The sequence below is a fragment of the Phacochoerus africanus genome, chromosome 3 (assembly GCF_016906955.1).
Source record: "Phacochoerus africanus isolate WHEZ1 chromosome 3, ROS_Pafr_v1, whole genome shotgun sequence".
Taxonomy (NCBI): domain Eukaryota; kingdom Metazoa; phylum Chordata; class Mammalia; order Artiodactyla; family Suidae; genus Phacochoerus; species Phacochoerus africanus.
In genome coordinates this window covers 197,487,620-197,506,515 of record NC_062546.1, presented here as the reverse complement: position 1 = coordinate 197,506,515, position 18,896 = coordinate 197,487,620, and the positions used below count along the sequence as shown (strand labels likewise).

At 49.3% G+C, this 18,896-nt stretch overlaps 1 protein-coding gene across 2 annotated transcripts in view; it reads right to left on the bottom strand.

Moving 5' to 3' along the window:
• The window catches only part of ARMC9 (armadillo repeat containing 9), a 172,089-nt gene that overhangs the window by 118,796 nt on the left and 34,397 nt on the right, over window positions 1-18,896 (bottom strand). For both annotated transcript variants that reach the window (XM_047773747.1, XM_047773746.1), the window contains exons 8-9: window positions 15,082-15,239; window positions 9,154-9,252 (exon numbers count right to left, since the gene is read on the bottom strand). In XM_047773747.1, coding sequence (XP_047629703.1) covers window positions 9,154-9,252; window positions 15,082-15,239 — 257 coding nt within the window. The remainder of the gene's footprint in view (window positions 1-9,153; window positions 9,253-15,081; window positions 15,240-18,896) is intronic.

The following is an 18,896-nucleotide window of genomic DNA, read 5'->3' as shown; positions in this document are numbered from 1 at the left end:
AATGGAGAACTCACGGCAGGTGACAGCTACTGCTCCCTTCCCCCGACGTGGAGGTGTTAAGAAGAACCTTGGAACACGAAGGGGGCTGCTCTGATCTGCTGAACAATCTTTACTTTGGACTAGATTTCAGAAGGTCACTGCCACCACCCGCAGGTCCTGCTGTGCATGGGCTGTGTGGACACGGCTACAAAAGTCCGGCCAAGGAAGACACGCTCTAGAAGAAAAAGCTGGGAGAGGACTGAAAATCCTCATGAGCTGGAATCATCTCCCCCTCAAGCTCACGGTGGATTCTGAGTCAGGACGGACAGGCCCAGGGAGGATCCCCTTGCTCAGGAGGCCCTGCCTGCAGCCCAAGTGGGCGCCATGTGACTTTATGTGGGGCGCTCAAGGAAAGGCGCCAGGGCCTGGGGCACCAGGAGGAAGCAGGGGCTCCCAGCCACAGCGGACGTGTGTGACAAGTGGTGGCTTCCCAGCTGAGGAAGCACAGCAGGAACCTTCGGCAGCCTTTTCAAGGCACAAGGAGAAGATAACAGAGCATCGCATGTATTAACCCTTCAATTGGCCGTCGAGCACCTACGCTGGGCCAGGTTCAGGGCAAGGCTCTCTGGAACCCACGGGTGCGGGAGAAATACATTTCTAAGCCAAGCGTGAAATGGCAGAATATGTCTCCGCCACTTCTCAGCTACAGGTGAGGAACCTGAGCCTAGCCCTCAGAGGTCACGGTGTGTGTGTGTGGGGGGGGGGCGGTTAATGAGGCTACAAGAGCCTAGGACAGCTCCTAGTGACAATAGCAGGAGGAGAGGCTTTGCTAATGATGCATGACATCAGGAAGTATGCTTAGAGAAGTTGGCATGAGGTGTGACATGATGAAAACTGGCCCTTAGTCGCAAGCAACTGGAGGGTTTCCTGGTTTAGACGGGGGTCAAGCAGTCCTGGGACTTCTGCTGGGTGTCGCGCACCTCGGTCAACAGCGAGTCTAAAACTTCGCGCATCAAGGGTTTGTTTGGGGACAAGGACATCCTATGGGATTAGCTTCTAGGCGAATACTTTGGAAACTGCAGCTGTGTGCAGCCTGGGGAGGGTCAGAAAGGAACAACCGAGCTCCAGGGTGGCAGGAAGGCACCGTTTGGGGCTGAAAACCAACCAGACGAGGCCCATGTACCACCAGCCCTTCCTCCCCAGCGCTGCACATGTGGGACTAACACTGAGCCCAGGTGCGCGGGGGCTGCAGGAGAGCAGGTGAACGGCGCGGGCAGGACCCCGGCCGGCGACCTCCTGGGGGATGATCCACAGGAGGGGTTAAGTAAGACGGGACACACGAGGACTGTGTGCCAGCCACGGGACAGGGGCCAACAGCAGGCCCGCGCGCCAAGAGGAGAGAGGCGCTGTGGCCACGTCTGTCACAGGGAGGGTTGTGACGCAAGAGGGGAAGGAGATGTGCCCGAGGGCCTGGCTGTGCTGGCAAGTTCCAAGACGCCTCTCTGCCCCCCAGGGGACTGGGCCTTGCTTCACCACTGTGGCCTGCAGGGGTCAGAGCGCCTGGGGCTGGGCCTTCTCTGGGTTTCTGTGCCCAGCCCGGCCTGGAGAGACAGATCATGGAGGGCTGGGGGCTCTAGGCCGAGCACTTTGGACCAGAAGCAGTGACGGGTATTAAGCAAGGGAGTAATATGACCGGATTCCTGCAAGGGCGTGAATGCCTCCTAAAACCGGAGGGCACGAACAGATAACACACCAGAAAGGTGACTCCAGCTCCCGTGTGAAGGAGCCATGAGAAAGCCCAGCGCCTTGAGGCTGAGATCAGCTGGGAAAAGTGGCTTTAAGCCAGGAGAGAAATAGGAGAACCTGAGCAGACAAAGCAAGAGAGCCGAGGGCAGGAGGGAGGAAGCCCCTGGGATCCCCAGGCCGCCTGAGTGCAGGGCAGAGGACCAGGAAGAGCCCTGGGTGCCCCCGGGCTTCCCTCGGCCTCATTCCCAAGACAGAAATACAGGCGGGAAATCATCCAGGGGGAGGAAAAGAGGAGCCCCGACTTGGACACAGAAAATGTGACATGTGGGTCAGACATCCATGGGGACGAGGCCAGGAGGCCAGGTGTGGAGGTCAGGGGAAAGGTCTGGGCTAAGGGCAGAGTCCCCCTCTGCCAATCACAGGCCTACCGACAGGCTGAGAGCAAGGTGCTCAGTCCTCACAGCACGGGGGACCTAGGCGAGGTGTAGCGGGGACTGGAAGCGGGGTGTGTGGGTCTTCCACACACAGGGCCCCGGGCCCAGAAAGGCTGCCGCGGATGCAGTGGGAAGGTGTTTTGTCTGCCAAGCCTTAAGAAAACCACTGGGAGTTCCTGTCGTGGCACAGTGGTTAACGAATCCGACGAGGAACCATGAGGTTGAGGGTTCGATCCCTGGCCTTGCTCAGTGGGTTAAGATCCGGCGTTGCCGTGAGCTAGGGTGTAGGTTGCAGACAAGGCTCAGATTCCGTGTTGCTGTGGCTCTGGCATAGGCCGGTGGCTACAGCTCCGATTAGACTCCCAGCTTGGGAACCTCCATATGAGGTAGGAAGCGGCCCTAGAAAAGGCAAAAAGACAAAAAAGAAAAGAAGGAAAACCACCTAGTGTGGACACAAGCTCTGGAGATGTGGACCGGCATCTGCAGAGCCGGTCCTCGGAAAAGGACGCTCCAGGAAGACGCCTCCTTAGCAGGACAGTGCCACCGCCAGGCTTCCTGAACAACTGCAAGAGGCCATCCCCCAAAAGGGTCACGGCCACCACACCCGCTATGGCCTGCAGGTTTTTTTTTTTTTTTTTTTGTCTTTTTGCTATTTCTTTTGGCCGCTTCTGTGGCATATGGAGGTTCCCAGGCTAGGGGTCCAATCGGAGCTGTAGCCACCGGCCTACGCCAGAGCCACAGCAACGCGGGATCCGAGCCGCGTCTGCAACCTACACCACGGCTCACGGCAACGCCGGATCATTAACCCACTGAGCAAGGGCAGGGATCGAACCCGCAACCTCATGGTTCCTAGTCGGATTCGTTAACCACTGCGCCACGACGGGAACTCCGGCCTGCAGGTTTTTATGGCTCACAACGATGGTTGATTGTGGAAGCAGATGCCTCCTAAGAGCCACATGTCCTGGGTCTCTAATATACCGAATGCCATCACACCTGGAAGTGTTACAATGTCTATTTCCAATAGGGCCTCCTGGGAATTGTTGAAAAAAAGGGAGAGTTAACTCCCAACTGAGTCGGTTTTCCAATAAAGATGCATTTAAATGGAACCTTTCCCATCCAATGAATCACAAACCCAGGGGTGCCCCTGGGTGGGACTTGGGACTCACCCAGGGCGGGGTGTGTGTGTGTGTATGTGTGTGTGTGTGCACACTGTGCTCGGATTTTCACCTCGAGATTGTCTGTGCATTCATGCTCGCCCAGTGCAAAGAGGAGGCTGAGAAGAGAAAGCCATTCCAATGTGCTTTCCAGTGCAATTTGTGACACACCAAGATGCTGCATCATTAGAGACGGCAGAAAACTGACAATGTCTGCCAGAGGAACGGTCAAATGCCCCACACTGATCTCAAATTACAATTCTAAAAGTTAGGGGAAATATAAGTATGTTAAATAGATGTGAAAGACTCAAAAATAGACCAATAATTTAAAAGAGACAGTTGCAGAATGATGTATAACTGAATCTCAAATATGTATAATTTTTAAAGGTCTGGAAGCTCCCATTGTGGCGCATCAGAAATGAATCTAACTAATAACCATGAAGGTGTGGGTTCAATCCCTGGCCTTGCTCAGTGGGTTAAGGATCCAGCGTTGCTGTGGCTGTGGTGTAGGCTGGCAGCTGCAGCTCCGATTCAATCACTAGCCTGGGAACCTCTATATGCCGTGAGTGCGGCCCTAAAAAACAAAACAAAACAAAGCAAAAAGGGTCTGGAAGATGCCCATGAAATGTGGTCAGCAACGCCACTTATGGACGAAGGGAGATGGGGTGAGCGTGGAGGAGGGAAGGGGTTTTTGTTCTGCTCCATTCACTGCTAAGTTGTTATATATCTCCCAGCTACACATAATCATATATTCCTCGTGTAGTTTTAGGATACAAAACTCTGCCTCTTGTGCTCTGAGGAAGAAGTTTCTTCTCTTAATACTTATCACTAGATTCTTGATAATATAAAATCATCTAAAATGCCAGCAAAAGATGGGCCCCACGGTTTGGACCCTGATTTGGTTAGGACCACGGCATGACAAACCTAGGGTTAGGGTGGCGACACGCAGTCAAACTGGAAGAGGCCACCAGGGAGAGGCGTCTTCTCAAAAATTTAATCCATCATTATCAACCCTGGGAGCGCCCGGATTGGGTGCCCAGCTCTGATAAAGTGGCCGAGTTTTGGACACGGTTACCTGGGCGGGAACGAGGCAGGGTGGAAACACACTGCTTCCACTGAAGTGTCCCCTCTGTGGAGCCCTCCGCCAGTGTCACCTTCACCCAGCAGGGGTGCCTTGCTGGATTTGGGATTTACTGGATCTGCACTGCCCTGCGTCCCCTTCCCCCGGGCAGCGAGGCTGCGAAGAGAGCACAGGCCAGTATGCTCCCCACCGCTGCTGCCCGGGTGGTGCTGGTGGCGGGGGTGCGGCTTGGCCACAGCTGCCCATGACTAAGGATATTTCTCTAGTTCCAGGGCTCACCTGCCTACCAACAAATTCACATTTTCCGAATCAAGCTTTGTCAGGATCATCAGCAATGTCTCCAGCTTCTTTTCCCTTCAGTCTATTGCTGCGTTTTTTCACCTAGCTCAGAACTCAGGGGGGAGAAGGGTGCCATTTACCGAGCCCTCCTGAACTTTCAACAGTGAGTGAAGTGGCAGGGGCCAGATTCTCTCTCTCTCTCTCTTTTTTTTAAGGCCCACACCTGAGGCATATGAAAGTTCCCAGGCTAGGGGTCGAATCGGAGCTGTAGACACCGGCCTACACCACAGCCACAGCAACATGGGATCCAAGCTGCGTCTGCGACCTACGCCACAGCTCATGGCAACGCTGGATCCTTAGCCCACTGAGCGAGGCCAGGGATCAAACCCGCATCCTCATGGATACTAGTCAGGTTCATTACCGCTGAGCCTCGATGGGAACTCCGAGGGCCAGATTCTTAACAGCCAGATTTAAAAACCAGTAACAAATGTACTAAACTTTATAGAAACCAGCCATTTCTCTGGGGGGCCCCAGCCAGACTCCACTACAGAGTACAGGAAACCGAAATGCTCAAGCCCCAGGAGGGGCCGATCAAGGACCTGGCGAGAAAGAAGGCTGGTCTGTGCCCATCTGTTTCTCTTGAAATTGCTGGCATTCTGATTGGACTTGGAGGAGAACACATTCCCTTAAAAAATAAAAAAACAATCTTCTCCTCCAAAATCCGAGGTCAGGCACTGGATTTCCCATCTGAATTATATCCTAATTTCCTCTTCATACGTTATAAATCTGATATTATACTTTGAGTTTAAGCATGCCTAGTCAACTACAATAGCCTTTTATACCTGTATAATGACCCCTCATTCATGTTTTATCATTGTATAAAAAAATATACTAGGAACAATAAAAGATTGTTTGCAGCTTTTATTGCCTGCTACTAAGTCAGTGACACAGTGGGGGAAAAAAAATGGTTATGAGTTAAGGTGAACAGAGCTCATTCTCTCTCTCATAGCTTCTGAGGCTTAAGGGAAGGATGGCAGGGAGTTCCCATTGTGGCTCAGCAGTTAACGAACCCGACTAGCAACCCTGGCCTTGCTCAGTGGGTTAAGGATCTGGTGTTGCCGTGAGCTGTGGTGTAGGTTGGATCCCGTGTTGCTGTGGCTGTGGCTGTGGCTGTGGCTGTCGGCTATAGCTCTGATTCTACCCCTAGCCTGGGAACTTCCATATGCCGCAGGTGTGGTCCCCAAAAGACAAAAGACACACACACACACAAATTTTTTTAATTAAAAAAAAAAAAGGGAATACCGCTCCTTTTATTTATTTATTTTTACTTTTTATTTTTTGCTTTTTAGGGACACACCCATGGTGTATAGAGATTCCCTGGTTAGGGGTCTAATCGGAGCTATAGCTGCCGGCCTACACCACAGCCACAGCAACATGGGGTCTGAGCCACATCTGTGCCCTACACCACAGCTCACGGCAATGCCGGATCCTTAACCCACTGAGAGAGGCCAGGGATCAAACCTGCAACCTCATGGTTCCTAGTTGGATTTGTTTCTGCTGCGCCACGACAGGAACTCCTATACTGCACCTTTTAAACAGGGTATCAATTTTAAATTGGCTGGATGCATCACTCTGCCAACAGAAAGGATTCTTGTATATGCAAAACAGGACGGGATTTTATAAACAAACCTGACAAACCCTAAATATTTACCGAATTAATACATAAATGGAAGGGAGTGAAGAACGAAGTGGTCCTATCAGACCCAGGCCCTGCTTTGCTAATTACTGCTCGAAAGCCATCACTTTTGTTAACACTCTCATCCTTGCTGTCATCCTTAAGCTGATGACCTACCACTAAGCACATACCGGACAGAGGGTCAACTCAGCCAGTCCTCAGGATGTGGCGTGAAGCCCCTCATCCCAGAGGGCCCACGAGGGAGTTCTTTTTCAAAACGTGGATGTCTGTGTGTGCTTTACCGGCATTGTTTAAATGGCTCATCGTCTAAGATTTCTGTACGCTGACACCACTGCAGCACATCTTAAAGCACGGACGCCACAGCTCCCGTCCTCCACTGTCCACATGTCAGCAACAGCCCTGCGGGACTTCCTCGTGCACCTCGAGGACATGACCCCGGCTGCTGGCTCCTACCAGTCACCCCATCCTCGCCACCAAGATCCTCAGGTCCTAGCACCAGACTAACCCTGGAAAGCAGTCTTTTTTTTTTTTTTTTTGTCTTTTTAGAGCTGCACCCACGGCGTATGGAGGGTCCCAGGCTAGGGGTTGAATCGGAGCTGTAGCTGCCCACCAATGTCACAGCCTCAGCAACAGTGGATCCTTAACCCACCGATGGAGGCCAGGGAGCAAACCGGAATCCTCATGGATGCTAGTCAGTTTCGTTTCCTCTGAGCCACGGTGGGAACTCCCTTCCTTCCAATCTTTTAAAAAATGGACCTAGACTTTTTAAATCATAAGATATGATAGCTACTCAGAAAAAGTTCAGTCTAAAAGGCACTTAGAGGACGTCAGTGACATTGAAGTGGTTTTAGGCACGTGCGGTGGGCTCGTGGGCGTTCATTTTACTGTTGTGCTTCCTACATGTGTAACACAAATATGGTTTTAGATGAATGACTATCACTCTCCCTCCCTTTATAAATAAATCATGTCACTGGCTCCTAGAGAGCCCAGAGCCAAGGCTGGGCCTCCCTCCCCAGGTGTACAGCACCCCAGGACATGCATTTTTTAAACAAGCCTTAGCCCTGGCTTATGTTTATTTTTCCTACCCTCATTTTCCTTCAACCACAATTTCTTTTTTCTCTCCAGCATGACTGAGATATAGCTGACATACCACACTGCATTAAGTTTAAGGTGTACAATGTGCTAATTCGATATACGCATGTACTGGGAAATGATGGCCACACCCCCAAAAATGATTAGTTAACACAGCGGCCACCTTGTAGTTACCTTGGGTGAGTGTGTGTGCGGTAAGAACATTTAAGATCTGCTCTTGTTAAGCACAGTCGTTGTGCCGTCAGTGACATTCCCAGAACTTACTCATCTTCGAACCAGACGTCCGTACCCTCTGACCAGCCTCTCCCCACCCTCCTCCACCTCGAGCAACCACCGCTACTTTTAGTTTCTACTACGAATTCTAGCCAAAATTGCTTGCTTTATTTTTATTTTCTATTTTTTCATTTCTCAGTTATCTTTTCTCATATTATGTTCTCGACTCGAGAATGAGGTAGATTAGTTTAACACTAAAAAGGCCCCTGTTTATGAAGATCCAAGTATTAGTGTGAAAACAATTAAAAGCTGGGGCTCGGACCCCCCCCCTCCTAGTCACGTGCACCCAGCTCCACCCACTGAGCCCCTGGACCCGGCAGCAGGTGGGCGCGCCCTCCTGGGACGCAGATTCATGGACTGAAAACTTCCCCTGGAGACGCAGGTGTGCCTGTGCCCCTGGTTAAGAACCCACTGCCACCCCACGTGTCTCCAGATGTCCCCTGCCAGCAAGGACACAGCATCACCTATGCAATATTTTGGCCTGTGATGCAACCCTGAGTCTAACCACAAGGACGCACAGACTGCAAAAGGAGAAATGCGCTGTTCTTAACATTTAAAGGAGAAGGACCATACTCTTCTAAAAGGTCTGTGTTATGAGAATCAAAGAAAGACCGGGGGAAGGTTCAAGATGAAAGGAGGCTAAGGCGACCTGACGAGGTGACGCAATACCTGACCCCAGATCACAGGGCCGGGCGCGGGGGCGGGGGGTAAAGGACAAAACTGGACGATGCGCAGTATTAGACGAGCATATCATATGGACATTGCATTTATGGACGGAGACAATCAGATAAGAGAACATTTCTATTAAGAAATGCACACTGCACTCAAGTATTTAGGAGAAAAGGGCCATAACGTATGTAATTTATCCTTACATGGTTCAGAAAACATATTGTGTGTGTGTGTGTGTGTATGTGTGTGTGTGTGTGTGTGTGTGTGTGTGGAAAGTCAACAAACAAAGGGGTATGATGCCAGCAACTGGCAAATATGGGTTAAGGGTACACAAGTGCCCTTTGAGCTATTTTTGCAAATTTTCCATAAGTTTGCAATTATGCTAGGTATAAAGTTTAAAAAGATTGGAAAAAAAAAAAAAGCTCCTGCCTGAGACTGAGCAGCTCCAACACAGCAATTGCTTTTTAGGAACCATGAGGTTTCCTTGTCTCCTACTGACCAGCTGCTGTTAGGGCCCCAGGCCCGCAGCAAGCAGCCCTACCTGGACGAGAAGGACGTGCCGCCCACCCACCACCCCCAGGAGGCCTCCTTCCAGCTGCTCAGCTTTCTTTTCCTTCTGGACATGCATTCCTGCATTCCTCGAAAGCCAGCTGACCCGCAGACTCCCGAATGTGCCACTTTCTCCTGCTCACTTGTCTTGGAAAGCGAAGGATCTGACACATGGGGGCCAACCCGGGCGCAGGGCCTCACCGTGCCGGGCCTCGTGAAGTCCACGCTGTGCGCAAGGCTCTGCCGCATCTGGTTGCTGAAGAGGCGGACACAGACGCTCTGCAGGTACTCCGGGGTGATCTGCAGGAGGACAGGAGCACGAGGACAGCTGATCAGAGGCGAGCAGCTGCCCTGGAGGGAGGCGTGAGGCACCCCAGCCAGACCTGGGGCCGAGGAGGTGAGACTTCGCTTTCACCTCAGAGCGCTCGGGAGTTGAAGCTCTGCGCCTGGAGACGAAGCCGCTCACACACTGCAGGTGTGATCACGGATGCACATGTGTGTAACTGCACCTGAGCTACTCCCACTGCTGTGACAAATAAACTGATTACGGGTGTCGGGAATGTGGCGGAAGGAATGCCGGCCTTAAAATCTGAAGATCTGGACTTCCCATTGGGGCTCAGCAGTAATGAACCTGACTAGTATCCATGAGGACACGTGTTCAACCCCTGGCCCTGCTCAGTGGTTATGGATCTGGCATTGCCGTGGCTGTGGCCAAGGCCAGAAGCTGTAGGTAGCTCTGACTCCACCCCTAGTCTGGGAAACTCCATGGGCCACAGGTGTGGCCCTAAAAATTTTTTTTAATTAAAAAATAAAATCTGCAGATCTGGGCTCAAGCAGTGGACTGGAGAAAACCGACAGCTTTGCCTCCTGCTTTCCTGACCTGTCGGGTGAAATGAATGATGCCTGTTGCAGGGCATCACGAGATGGGGGCCGAGGAGGTCGAGGAAGAGCTTAGAAAAGGGCAGATGGCTCAGCAAACGCTTATTGAAGGAGTGACGGAGACAGTTTATAAGCTGTCAGGTGCTTCGACAAACAGGAGGCTGGGTTACTGCTGCATCAATGCTGCTGCATCCTGGTCTTCTTCCGCTGCAGCTCCCACACCTCTCCCATTAGCTACCATGATTCAGGACTGACATCCAGCATCTAAGGTGCTCATCTCTGAAACATTCTCCATTCACCTTACGTCTTTTCTTTTCATAAAGGTAATCCTTTTTTTGGCCACACTGAGACATGGGAATGTTCCTGTGGGCCAGGGGCCCAACCTGTGCCACAGCAGTAACCACAGCCACAGAAGTGACAACACCAGATCCTTAACCTGCTGTGCCACCAGAGAACTCCGATACAGGCTCATCTTGTTTTTATTTTATTTTATTTTATTTGCTTTTTAGGCCCACACCTGTAGCACATGGAGGTTCCCAGGCTAGGGGTCGAATCAGGGTTGTAGCCATCAGCCTACACCACAGCCACAGCCACACCACATCTGAGCCGAGACCTAAACCATAGCTCAGGGCAACACGGGATCCTTAATCCACTGAGCAGGGCCAGGGACTGAACCCACAGCCTCATGGATACTAGCTGGGTTTGCAACCTGCTGAGCCACAACGAGAACTCCCAATACATACTCATTTTAAATGTACAAATTCTACAATCTCTTCCCCGCCCCACCTGCCCCCACAAGCCAATCCCTGGAGGTAACTATGCTTAACAATTTTATCCGTCCAAACCTTTTTCTATGCCCAATTGTTACAGCGAACGTCCTTTTCCCCAGCCTCACGATTCCATGCACACTCCCATAGGGTAACGTACCTGGCCTCTCTTCCTACCCCTGGGTCATTACCCCTTCATCACAAGAGGAAGACTACGCAACTGAGATTAGGCACCTGATTGGTGAGCTGCAAAGAGCAGGAACGCCAGGCTAGACCTCTTCCCTCTGTGGTATTCCTGTCTGCCCCATGGAAACTTCTGCTCTGCTTCAGCCACGTGAAAGACGCTGTCCCTCTGTGGCAGGTATCTCTGGTCCTCCCTCAGCTATAAGCAACTCAAAGAAGGGCCCTACCTCAAAGCTGCACTTCCTACATTATCCTGAGTCCAATTCCTCTGAACCCCTACAGTTACAAAATTTAAACATTCCTTTTTATTTTTAATGGCCACGCCCACAATATATGGAAATTCCTTGGCCAGGGATTGAATCTGAGCCACAGCTATGACCTACGCCATAGATGGGGCAATACCAGATCCTTTTAACCCACTGCACCAGGCCAGGGATCGAACCCACGCCTCCACAGCAACCCTAGCCACTGCAGTCAGATTCTCAACCCACTGGACCACTCCTAAACATTCCCTTCTCATCCTGTATGCTTAACCTTTTCTTTTATACCCATTCTTTCCCTACAACCTAAAAACATGTCCAAATATAGTTCATATGAAGAAGTATCGTCTCCTTTCTCCTCCCAGGTCCTCAGCTATCGGCCACTCTCTCACTGCCAAGGTCCCCGAGAGTCTGCTGTCTCACCTTCCCTTTACCCTGCAACACACCACAATCGAGGGCCCATCGGCATCACCCCAAGGAAACGCACGTGGCAAAGGCCACCACCAGTGACCTTCTAAGTGTCAAAAACACTGGACACTTTTTGGTTGTAGATTTCTAGAGTTTTGTGTGGTTTGTGAGACTTTGGATCAAGCCCTTGTTCTTGAAATGTTCCTCCTTTTTAACTTCTAGAACTGCCACCAGAACCATTTCTTTAACCAGGAAATTTGATTCTGTCACTTTCTTGCTTAAAACAGGAGAATGAGGAAAGGACATGAAGAAACAGTTGAGTAAAAATAAAATATAAATGGCCACCAAACATATGAAAACAAATGCGGCTTCATACATAATTAAAGAAATGTAAACAAACATTTGAACACCAAGTTGTAGTTACCAACCTGGCAAAGATTTCGAAGTATAATTATGTCCAGCGTTGCCAAGTGCTGGGGGAACAGACACTCTGAGATTCCTGGGGATGAGGGTGTGTAGCCATGGCTGAATCTTTGGTGAAATAATTTGGAAACATCTATCAAAATTTTAATGCCCATAACCTTTGACCTAGCGATTCCACTCTTAGTGTCTTATCTTACTAAGGTATGTAGTATATACAAGGATGTTCATTACAACACTTTTTATTACAGCAAAAAAACCAGAAATGTGGGAGTTCCCATTGTGGCTCAGCAGTAACGACTAGTTTCCATGAGGTTGCAGGTTTGATCCCTGGCCTCGCTCAGTGGGTCAAGGATCCTGCGTTGCTGTGGCTGTGGTGTAGGCCAGCAGCTGTAGCTTGGATTCGACCCCTAGCCTGGGAACCTCCATATGCCATAGCTGCGGCCCTAAAAAGACAAAACAAAACAAAAACAAGCTAGTTAGGAGTTTGGTCCCTGGCCCCCCGTCTCTCTCTGTCTTAATAATGGAGGCCCTTCCAGCCCCTGCCAGGTGGTCTGCAGCCTCGGCCCACACACTCCAGCAAGAAGAGCTGATGTGCCCATCTGTGGTCAGCAGGCCCCACCTAGTGTCACATCAACCTTGTGCCCGGGAGGCACACCAGGATGATGGCAGGTTTTTCAAAATTTTTCCACTAGCAGCTCTGCCTCCCAGCCTCCCCGTCATGTGTAGCCACAGGACGCTCTAGGGTCTCTCTTCCTCAGGATGTTCCAGACTCACGGCTTCAGACTCACCACATCAGCTGGTACAGGGGCTCCGGGCAGGAAGCAAGCAGTGTGGGTATGGTGGGATCGGGGGCTGTACTGGAGGGGAGGACAGGGCTGCAGCTTCTCTGCATCCCCAGGGCCCTCAGTGGGGATGGAGGGAGGGGGTGGGGGGTGGGGGGGTGCGGTCAGCACAGGGCAGGGGTGCGGGTTGCCTGCTGGCAGTTACTTTTTAATAGTAGACACAGCAAAAGGAAAGCACACGGGAGTTCCCGATGTGGCTCGGCAGAAATGAATTCGACTAGTATCCATGAGGACACGGGTTCGACCCCTGCCCTTGCTCAGTGTGTTAAGGATCCAGCATCGCCATGAGCTGTGGTGTAGGTCGAAGATGTGGCTCGGGTCTGGCGTTGCTCCGGCTCTAATGTGGGCTGGGGGCGACAGCTCCAATGCGACCCTAGCCTGGGAACCTCCATATGCCCTGGGTGTGGCCCTAAAAAGACCAAAAAAAAAAAGAGGAAAAACACTTGCCTTTATTTTTATTTATTCCCATACTGCATGGATTTTCTAACTATGTACGTGTCTTCTTTTTATCAACAGTGAGTATATAAGCCACTTTGGTTTTGTTTCTGGTACGTTGCTGTACTAAAGAAAAGTCAGGATGTGTTAGTCTGGAAACAATTTTCAAGATACACGTGGCACAATCTCCTCACTAACTGGAGCACAGAGCACGCGTCCCTGAGCGCGGACACACAAACCTCCGCGTGATCCTCCCGCTCCATCTCCCCCGCGTCCCCGCCACACCAACCACCGCCTCGAGCTGCGGCCACACCGGCCACACCAAGCGACTTTCAGCGGTTTTGTGAACCTCTGTGTGCTGCGCTTTCACACGAGCCCAGAGGCTTCTGTGCAGGATATGAGAAGACGGCAAAAAGCGAGGAGAGTAAAAAGGCAAAGCGCACGGCCGTGGTCCCGGCCTGGAGTCCTAGGGAAACGGCAGGGCCCCGCGCGACAGCCGCCTTCCGCGCGGGTATCGAACACACGCTGGTGAAGGGGAGAGCCTGGAGACCGCCTCAAAGCCCAGCTATAGGGACTCGACCCTAATTAAAGAGTGGCTTTACCATGTGACGGCAAACTCTGCCACCAGGAGCCGTGGGGCGTCGCGAAAGGAGATTTAATGACTTCAAGAACAGGTGAGCCGGTATTCAGGAAAAAAGCAGAGCAGAAAACTGCGTGAGCAAGTTTTGAAAAAAGGTCTGGAATGTTCACAAGGGCTAGTGCTAAGTGACACGACAGGTAATTCTTATTTGTGCATAGTTCTATCTTTTTGAAACTTTCTATAATACATATTATTTTGTAATCACAGTTTAAAGTGACTAAAACAAGTTTAATACACTTACTTATATTGGTGATAAAACTGTATTAAAGCTGAACACACACACGCAGGCGTACAAGTAAAAATGGGGAAATGAGAATAAGAGCAACAGATTGTATCAATGCCAGTATCCTGGCTGAAATCTATACTACAGTCTTGCAAAATGTTACAAGTGTGCAAAGTGCATAAGCGCTCTTAAAATGATGTGTGAACCTACAATTAGTTTGATTTAAAAAGCTATATTTTCACAAAGAGATTTTATTATACTTGCTAAGTTTTTATTGAGTAAAACACTAGAGGCATTCCCATTAAAGCCAGGAACAGGCAGTTCCCTGGTGGCCTAGTGGTGAAGGATCTGGATTGTCATTGCTGTGGCTCAGGTCACTGCTGTGGCGAGAGTTCAATCCCTGGCCCAGAACTTCTGCATGCCATGAGTGCAGCAAAAAAAAAAAAAGCCAGAAATAAGACAAAGACGCCCAGGATCACATTACTCAACAGCATCCCTGAGTCTTAGCAAACAGGCTGAGGAAAAAAAAGCCATGATATATAGTGAAAAGAGCAAAACAAAAATATCATTTGAAAATGATGACTGCTAATCTAGAATATAAAATAATCCATCAAAAGAATCGATCAGATTAATAGAATTCAGACAGCTAGCTGGATACAAAATCAGTATATGAGAATCTATAGCTGGCCATCTGCCAGCAGGGTATTTCTCCTCGTTTTTACGCCACCATATAATATTTTCTTCTGTTGACAATTTATTCTTTGCTGACCCTGAGGTAGAGAAATACACAGTAGATAATGTGTCAGGAAAAATGGATGAAATCCTCTAGCAGCATGATAAACAGCTGCAGGATTCACAGCTGCAAGAGACACAGCTACAGGATTCACAGCTACAAGACAAACAGCTGCAGGATATGCAGCTGCAGGATACACAGCTGCATGAAAGCTCTGGAAGCAGGGCTGGGGGCTGCTTGCTGGCTGGGGTGGCTGGGAATTGGGGATCAACATAGTCCATACCCATGACACAGCTTTACCTCAAAAAGACACGCGAACCAGGGGGGATTCCTTACCATCTTGCCACTGACTGTGGCCTCCAGAGAGTCCACCAGCTCCGCGGTGACTCCGATGAGGTTGTGGTAGTCCGCCTGGATCTTATTGTACCGTTTCAGGTACGTCATTGACCGACGCTCAGCTTCCACCAGCTGCCGGTGGAGCTGCTGCAACATGTCTAGGAAGGCGATTTATATTTATATTAAAACAAAGCAAAAAGGCAACAAGTTTAAAAAAACTCTGCAAAATAAAAAAATAATTACATTCTCCTCAAGAAAGCACCATGCCTGCTGTCAGAATATTTTACTGTAACGATGAACTTGACGCTACATGTTTTGTGTTTAACACTCTGCTTCTACATCATGCCACGCTTGATTACAAAGTGCTCTGTAAACGCTGATTGTTGTAATTGAATAACCCTGGTAGTTCAACTGAATCATCACTGGTTTTTGTAATAAAATCTATTTCCTTGACCGAACCCCTTGCAACTTCTTTTAGTTCTTCTCTCTCTATAGAAGAAATAAACTCAACGTTTCTTTCTATAATCAGCTCACAAAATGGGTGCACCACATCCAAGGCTTCCTCTTTGTGCCCCATGAGGTTGCCTAGGGGATAATCCTTGACCACAAGACCGTTCTTCATTCTATGTAAAGATCAGGGCTGTTTGATGCTGAGAAAACTCGAATTCATAATTAGGTAGGGTTCCAGGTGCTCATTCTGCCAGTTTGATAAAGCCTAAGCCACCCCTCTGGGCCTCAGAACAGGCGGCCTTAGAAAGTTCTAGGTTTCTTCTTGGAATACCTTCCCCTTGGAATACCTGCCAGGCACCATGGGCAGCACTTGATGGCCAAGTCACCTGAGCACAGCTGGAATATGAGAGCCTTCATTGGTATCAATGCTGCCTTGGCCCCATCTTATTCTCCCCTTCCCTGAAAGACTACATTTTCTTTTTTCTTTTTTTTTAAAGATTAACTTTTTTACAATTTTATTTATTTATTTATTTATTTATTTATTTATTTATTTATTTATTTATTTATTTATTGTCTTTTTGCTATTTCTTGGGCCGCTCCCGTGGCATATGGAGGTTCCCAGGCTAGGGGTCCAGTCGGAGCTGTAGCCACTGGCCTACGCCAGAGCCACAGCCACAGGGGATCTGAGCCGCGTCTGCAACCTACACCACAGCTCACGGCAACGCCAGATCCTCAACCCACTGAGCAAGGGCAGGGACCGAACCCGCAACCTCATGGTTCCTGGTCAGATTCGTTAACCACTGCGCCACGACGGGAACTCCAGGACTACATTTTCGATGGAAAGACATGGCACTGATCCCAAACCCCAGTTCACTCACTACTGTGCTGATTCAGGCACTAGGTGATATTTTAAATCTTCATTTTAGAACACATTTCATGTTACAGAGACTTTAAAAATTATAAAGACCAAATATAGCCATAATTTTATAATAGCTTTACTGAAGTATCATCTATAAAAATATTGGATTGTTACATTGTACACCTGAAACTAATATAATATTGTAAACCAACTATGCTTCCGTTTTAAAAAGTTATAAAGGGAGTTCCCATTGTGGCTCAGTGGTTAACGGATCCGATTAGGACCCATGAGGTTGCAGGTTCGATCCCTGGCCTTGCTCAGTAGGTTAGGGATCTGGCGTTGCCGTGAGCTGTGGTGTAGTTTGCAGGCGCGGCTCGGATCTCGAGTTGTTGTGGCCCTGGCGTAGGCCGGCAGCTGTAGCTCTGATTAGACCCCTAGCCTGGGAACCTCCATATACCACGGGTGCGGCCCTAGAAAAGGCAAAAAGACCAAAAAAAAAAGTTATAAAGACCTGGGTTCAAATCTCTACCCTACCAATTTCTCGCTGGGTGACCAGGGGCAGGATATTTAATTTCTCTGCTTCTCATTCCTTAACCTACAAAATGGGGGAAACGACAACGACCTCGTAGGGTGACCGTGAGGACTAAATGACCAAATATACTCCAAGTGTCTGCCACATGCTGGCCCGCAGCAGCTGCCCATACGTGGCAGCTATGATTAGTATTTCCTTTCACGGAAAGGAGTCAAAGATTTCCTACATGTATTTCTAAGCTGGTAGATAGCTTGAAAAGTACCAGAAAACTGACATCCTGAAGCAGTGGTATGCAAACTCTGAAATATATCAGACTCATCCAAAAACAAAGATGATCCAGCCTCACCCTCAGAAACTCTGATTTTGTAGAGGCTGATGATCCGTATTGTAAAGAAACTCCCCAAACGGCTCTGACACAGACCACAAGTTTGAGAATCAAGGTCCTAAGTTTTCTATTCCTCCTAATTTGTGTCCCAAACAGCTAGAAGGATCGGCCCACATTTGAACTGTACTTCGAAAACGTGCAGGTTTAAACTGTTGATATGCAGAGGTAAAATATTTTAACTATTAAACCCCCAAATATCACATAATAAATTATTGTTATTATCACTATCTAACACCCATTAAATCTCAATTTTGAAAGATAACTTTAAAAAGTCATCTGGCATAAATTTCATCCAGCATTTGAACCTCTGGGGAACAGCCTTAGAAACCACTTCTCAATCTTCTCCTGTTATTTTCCTGGGAAGGAGTCACTGCCTTCTTTCCACACTATGTATCACTTAAGCGTTTTCATATGCACACAGCTCGAAATGACACACAAGACCTTCCAACGATGTGCACTATACACATTACCCACAGCCCCACTCTACGGGAACAAATATCCGAGAGGGTCTGTGTGACCGTTCTCAGCGTGTACCGAGCGGCAGTACACCGAAACCCATTAGCTGGGTCAAGTGACCTCCCAAACCATCAACGTCAATGTCACCGAAGCAGTCCCTCTCAAAAGGGGAACATGTTAAAAAGCCTCTTCCCCTTGGAAAACTCCTGTGATGAAATGTAAGGGAACAACGTGGAGCTTTTGCCTTGGGAACCCAGACTTGAAATTCGTGACGATTTCAAAGCATGGCATACCACGGAGTTCCTGTCGTGGCTCAGTGGTTAACGAATCCGACTGGGAACCATAAGGTTTCGGGTTCGATCCCTGGCCTCGCTCAGTGGGTTAAGGATCCAGCGTTGCCATGAGCTGTGGTGTAGGTCGCAGAGACACCTCAGATCTGGCATTGCTGTGGTTGTGGCGTAGGCGGGCAGCTACAGCTCCGATTAGACCCCTAGCCTGGGAACCTCCATATGCCGTGGGAAGCGGCCCCAGAAAAGGCAAAAAGACAAAAAAAAAAACTCACAAAAAAATCAAAGTATGGTATACCTGAGGGGAGAGACCTAATTGCCAGAAGCCTACAGGAAAGAGAGAAATAGGCAAACTGGGGGAGTTCCCATTGTGGCTCAAGCGGGTTAAGAACCCACCCAGCAGCCATGTGGTTTTGATCCCTGGCCTCGCTCAGTGGGTTAAGGATCCGGTGTTGCCACAAGTGGCAGCACAGGTTGCACATGCGGCTTGGATCTGGTGTGGCTGTGGCTGTGGTGTAGGCCCTACCTGCAGCTCCAATTCCTCCCCTAGCCCGTGAACTTCCACATGCCGAAGGTGCAGCCTAAAAAAAAAAAAAAAAAAAGTAGGCAACTGGGCTGAAACATTCATGACCATTTCAAATATGTCATTTAGCAAAGACAGCCTGCTATCCAGAGCTCTCACCTTGCAGACACTTTAACTGGCTACAAACAGGACCTGGCCGTTACTCTAAGCTATTGGGGTTCCAGCACAAAATATCAACTTTATTTCTGAGCATTAAACAGAACTTTGACTCTTTTTTTCCCTATCCAAAGTTTTATGAGACAAGGACAACTAAGCCAAGATGC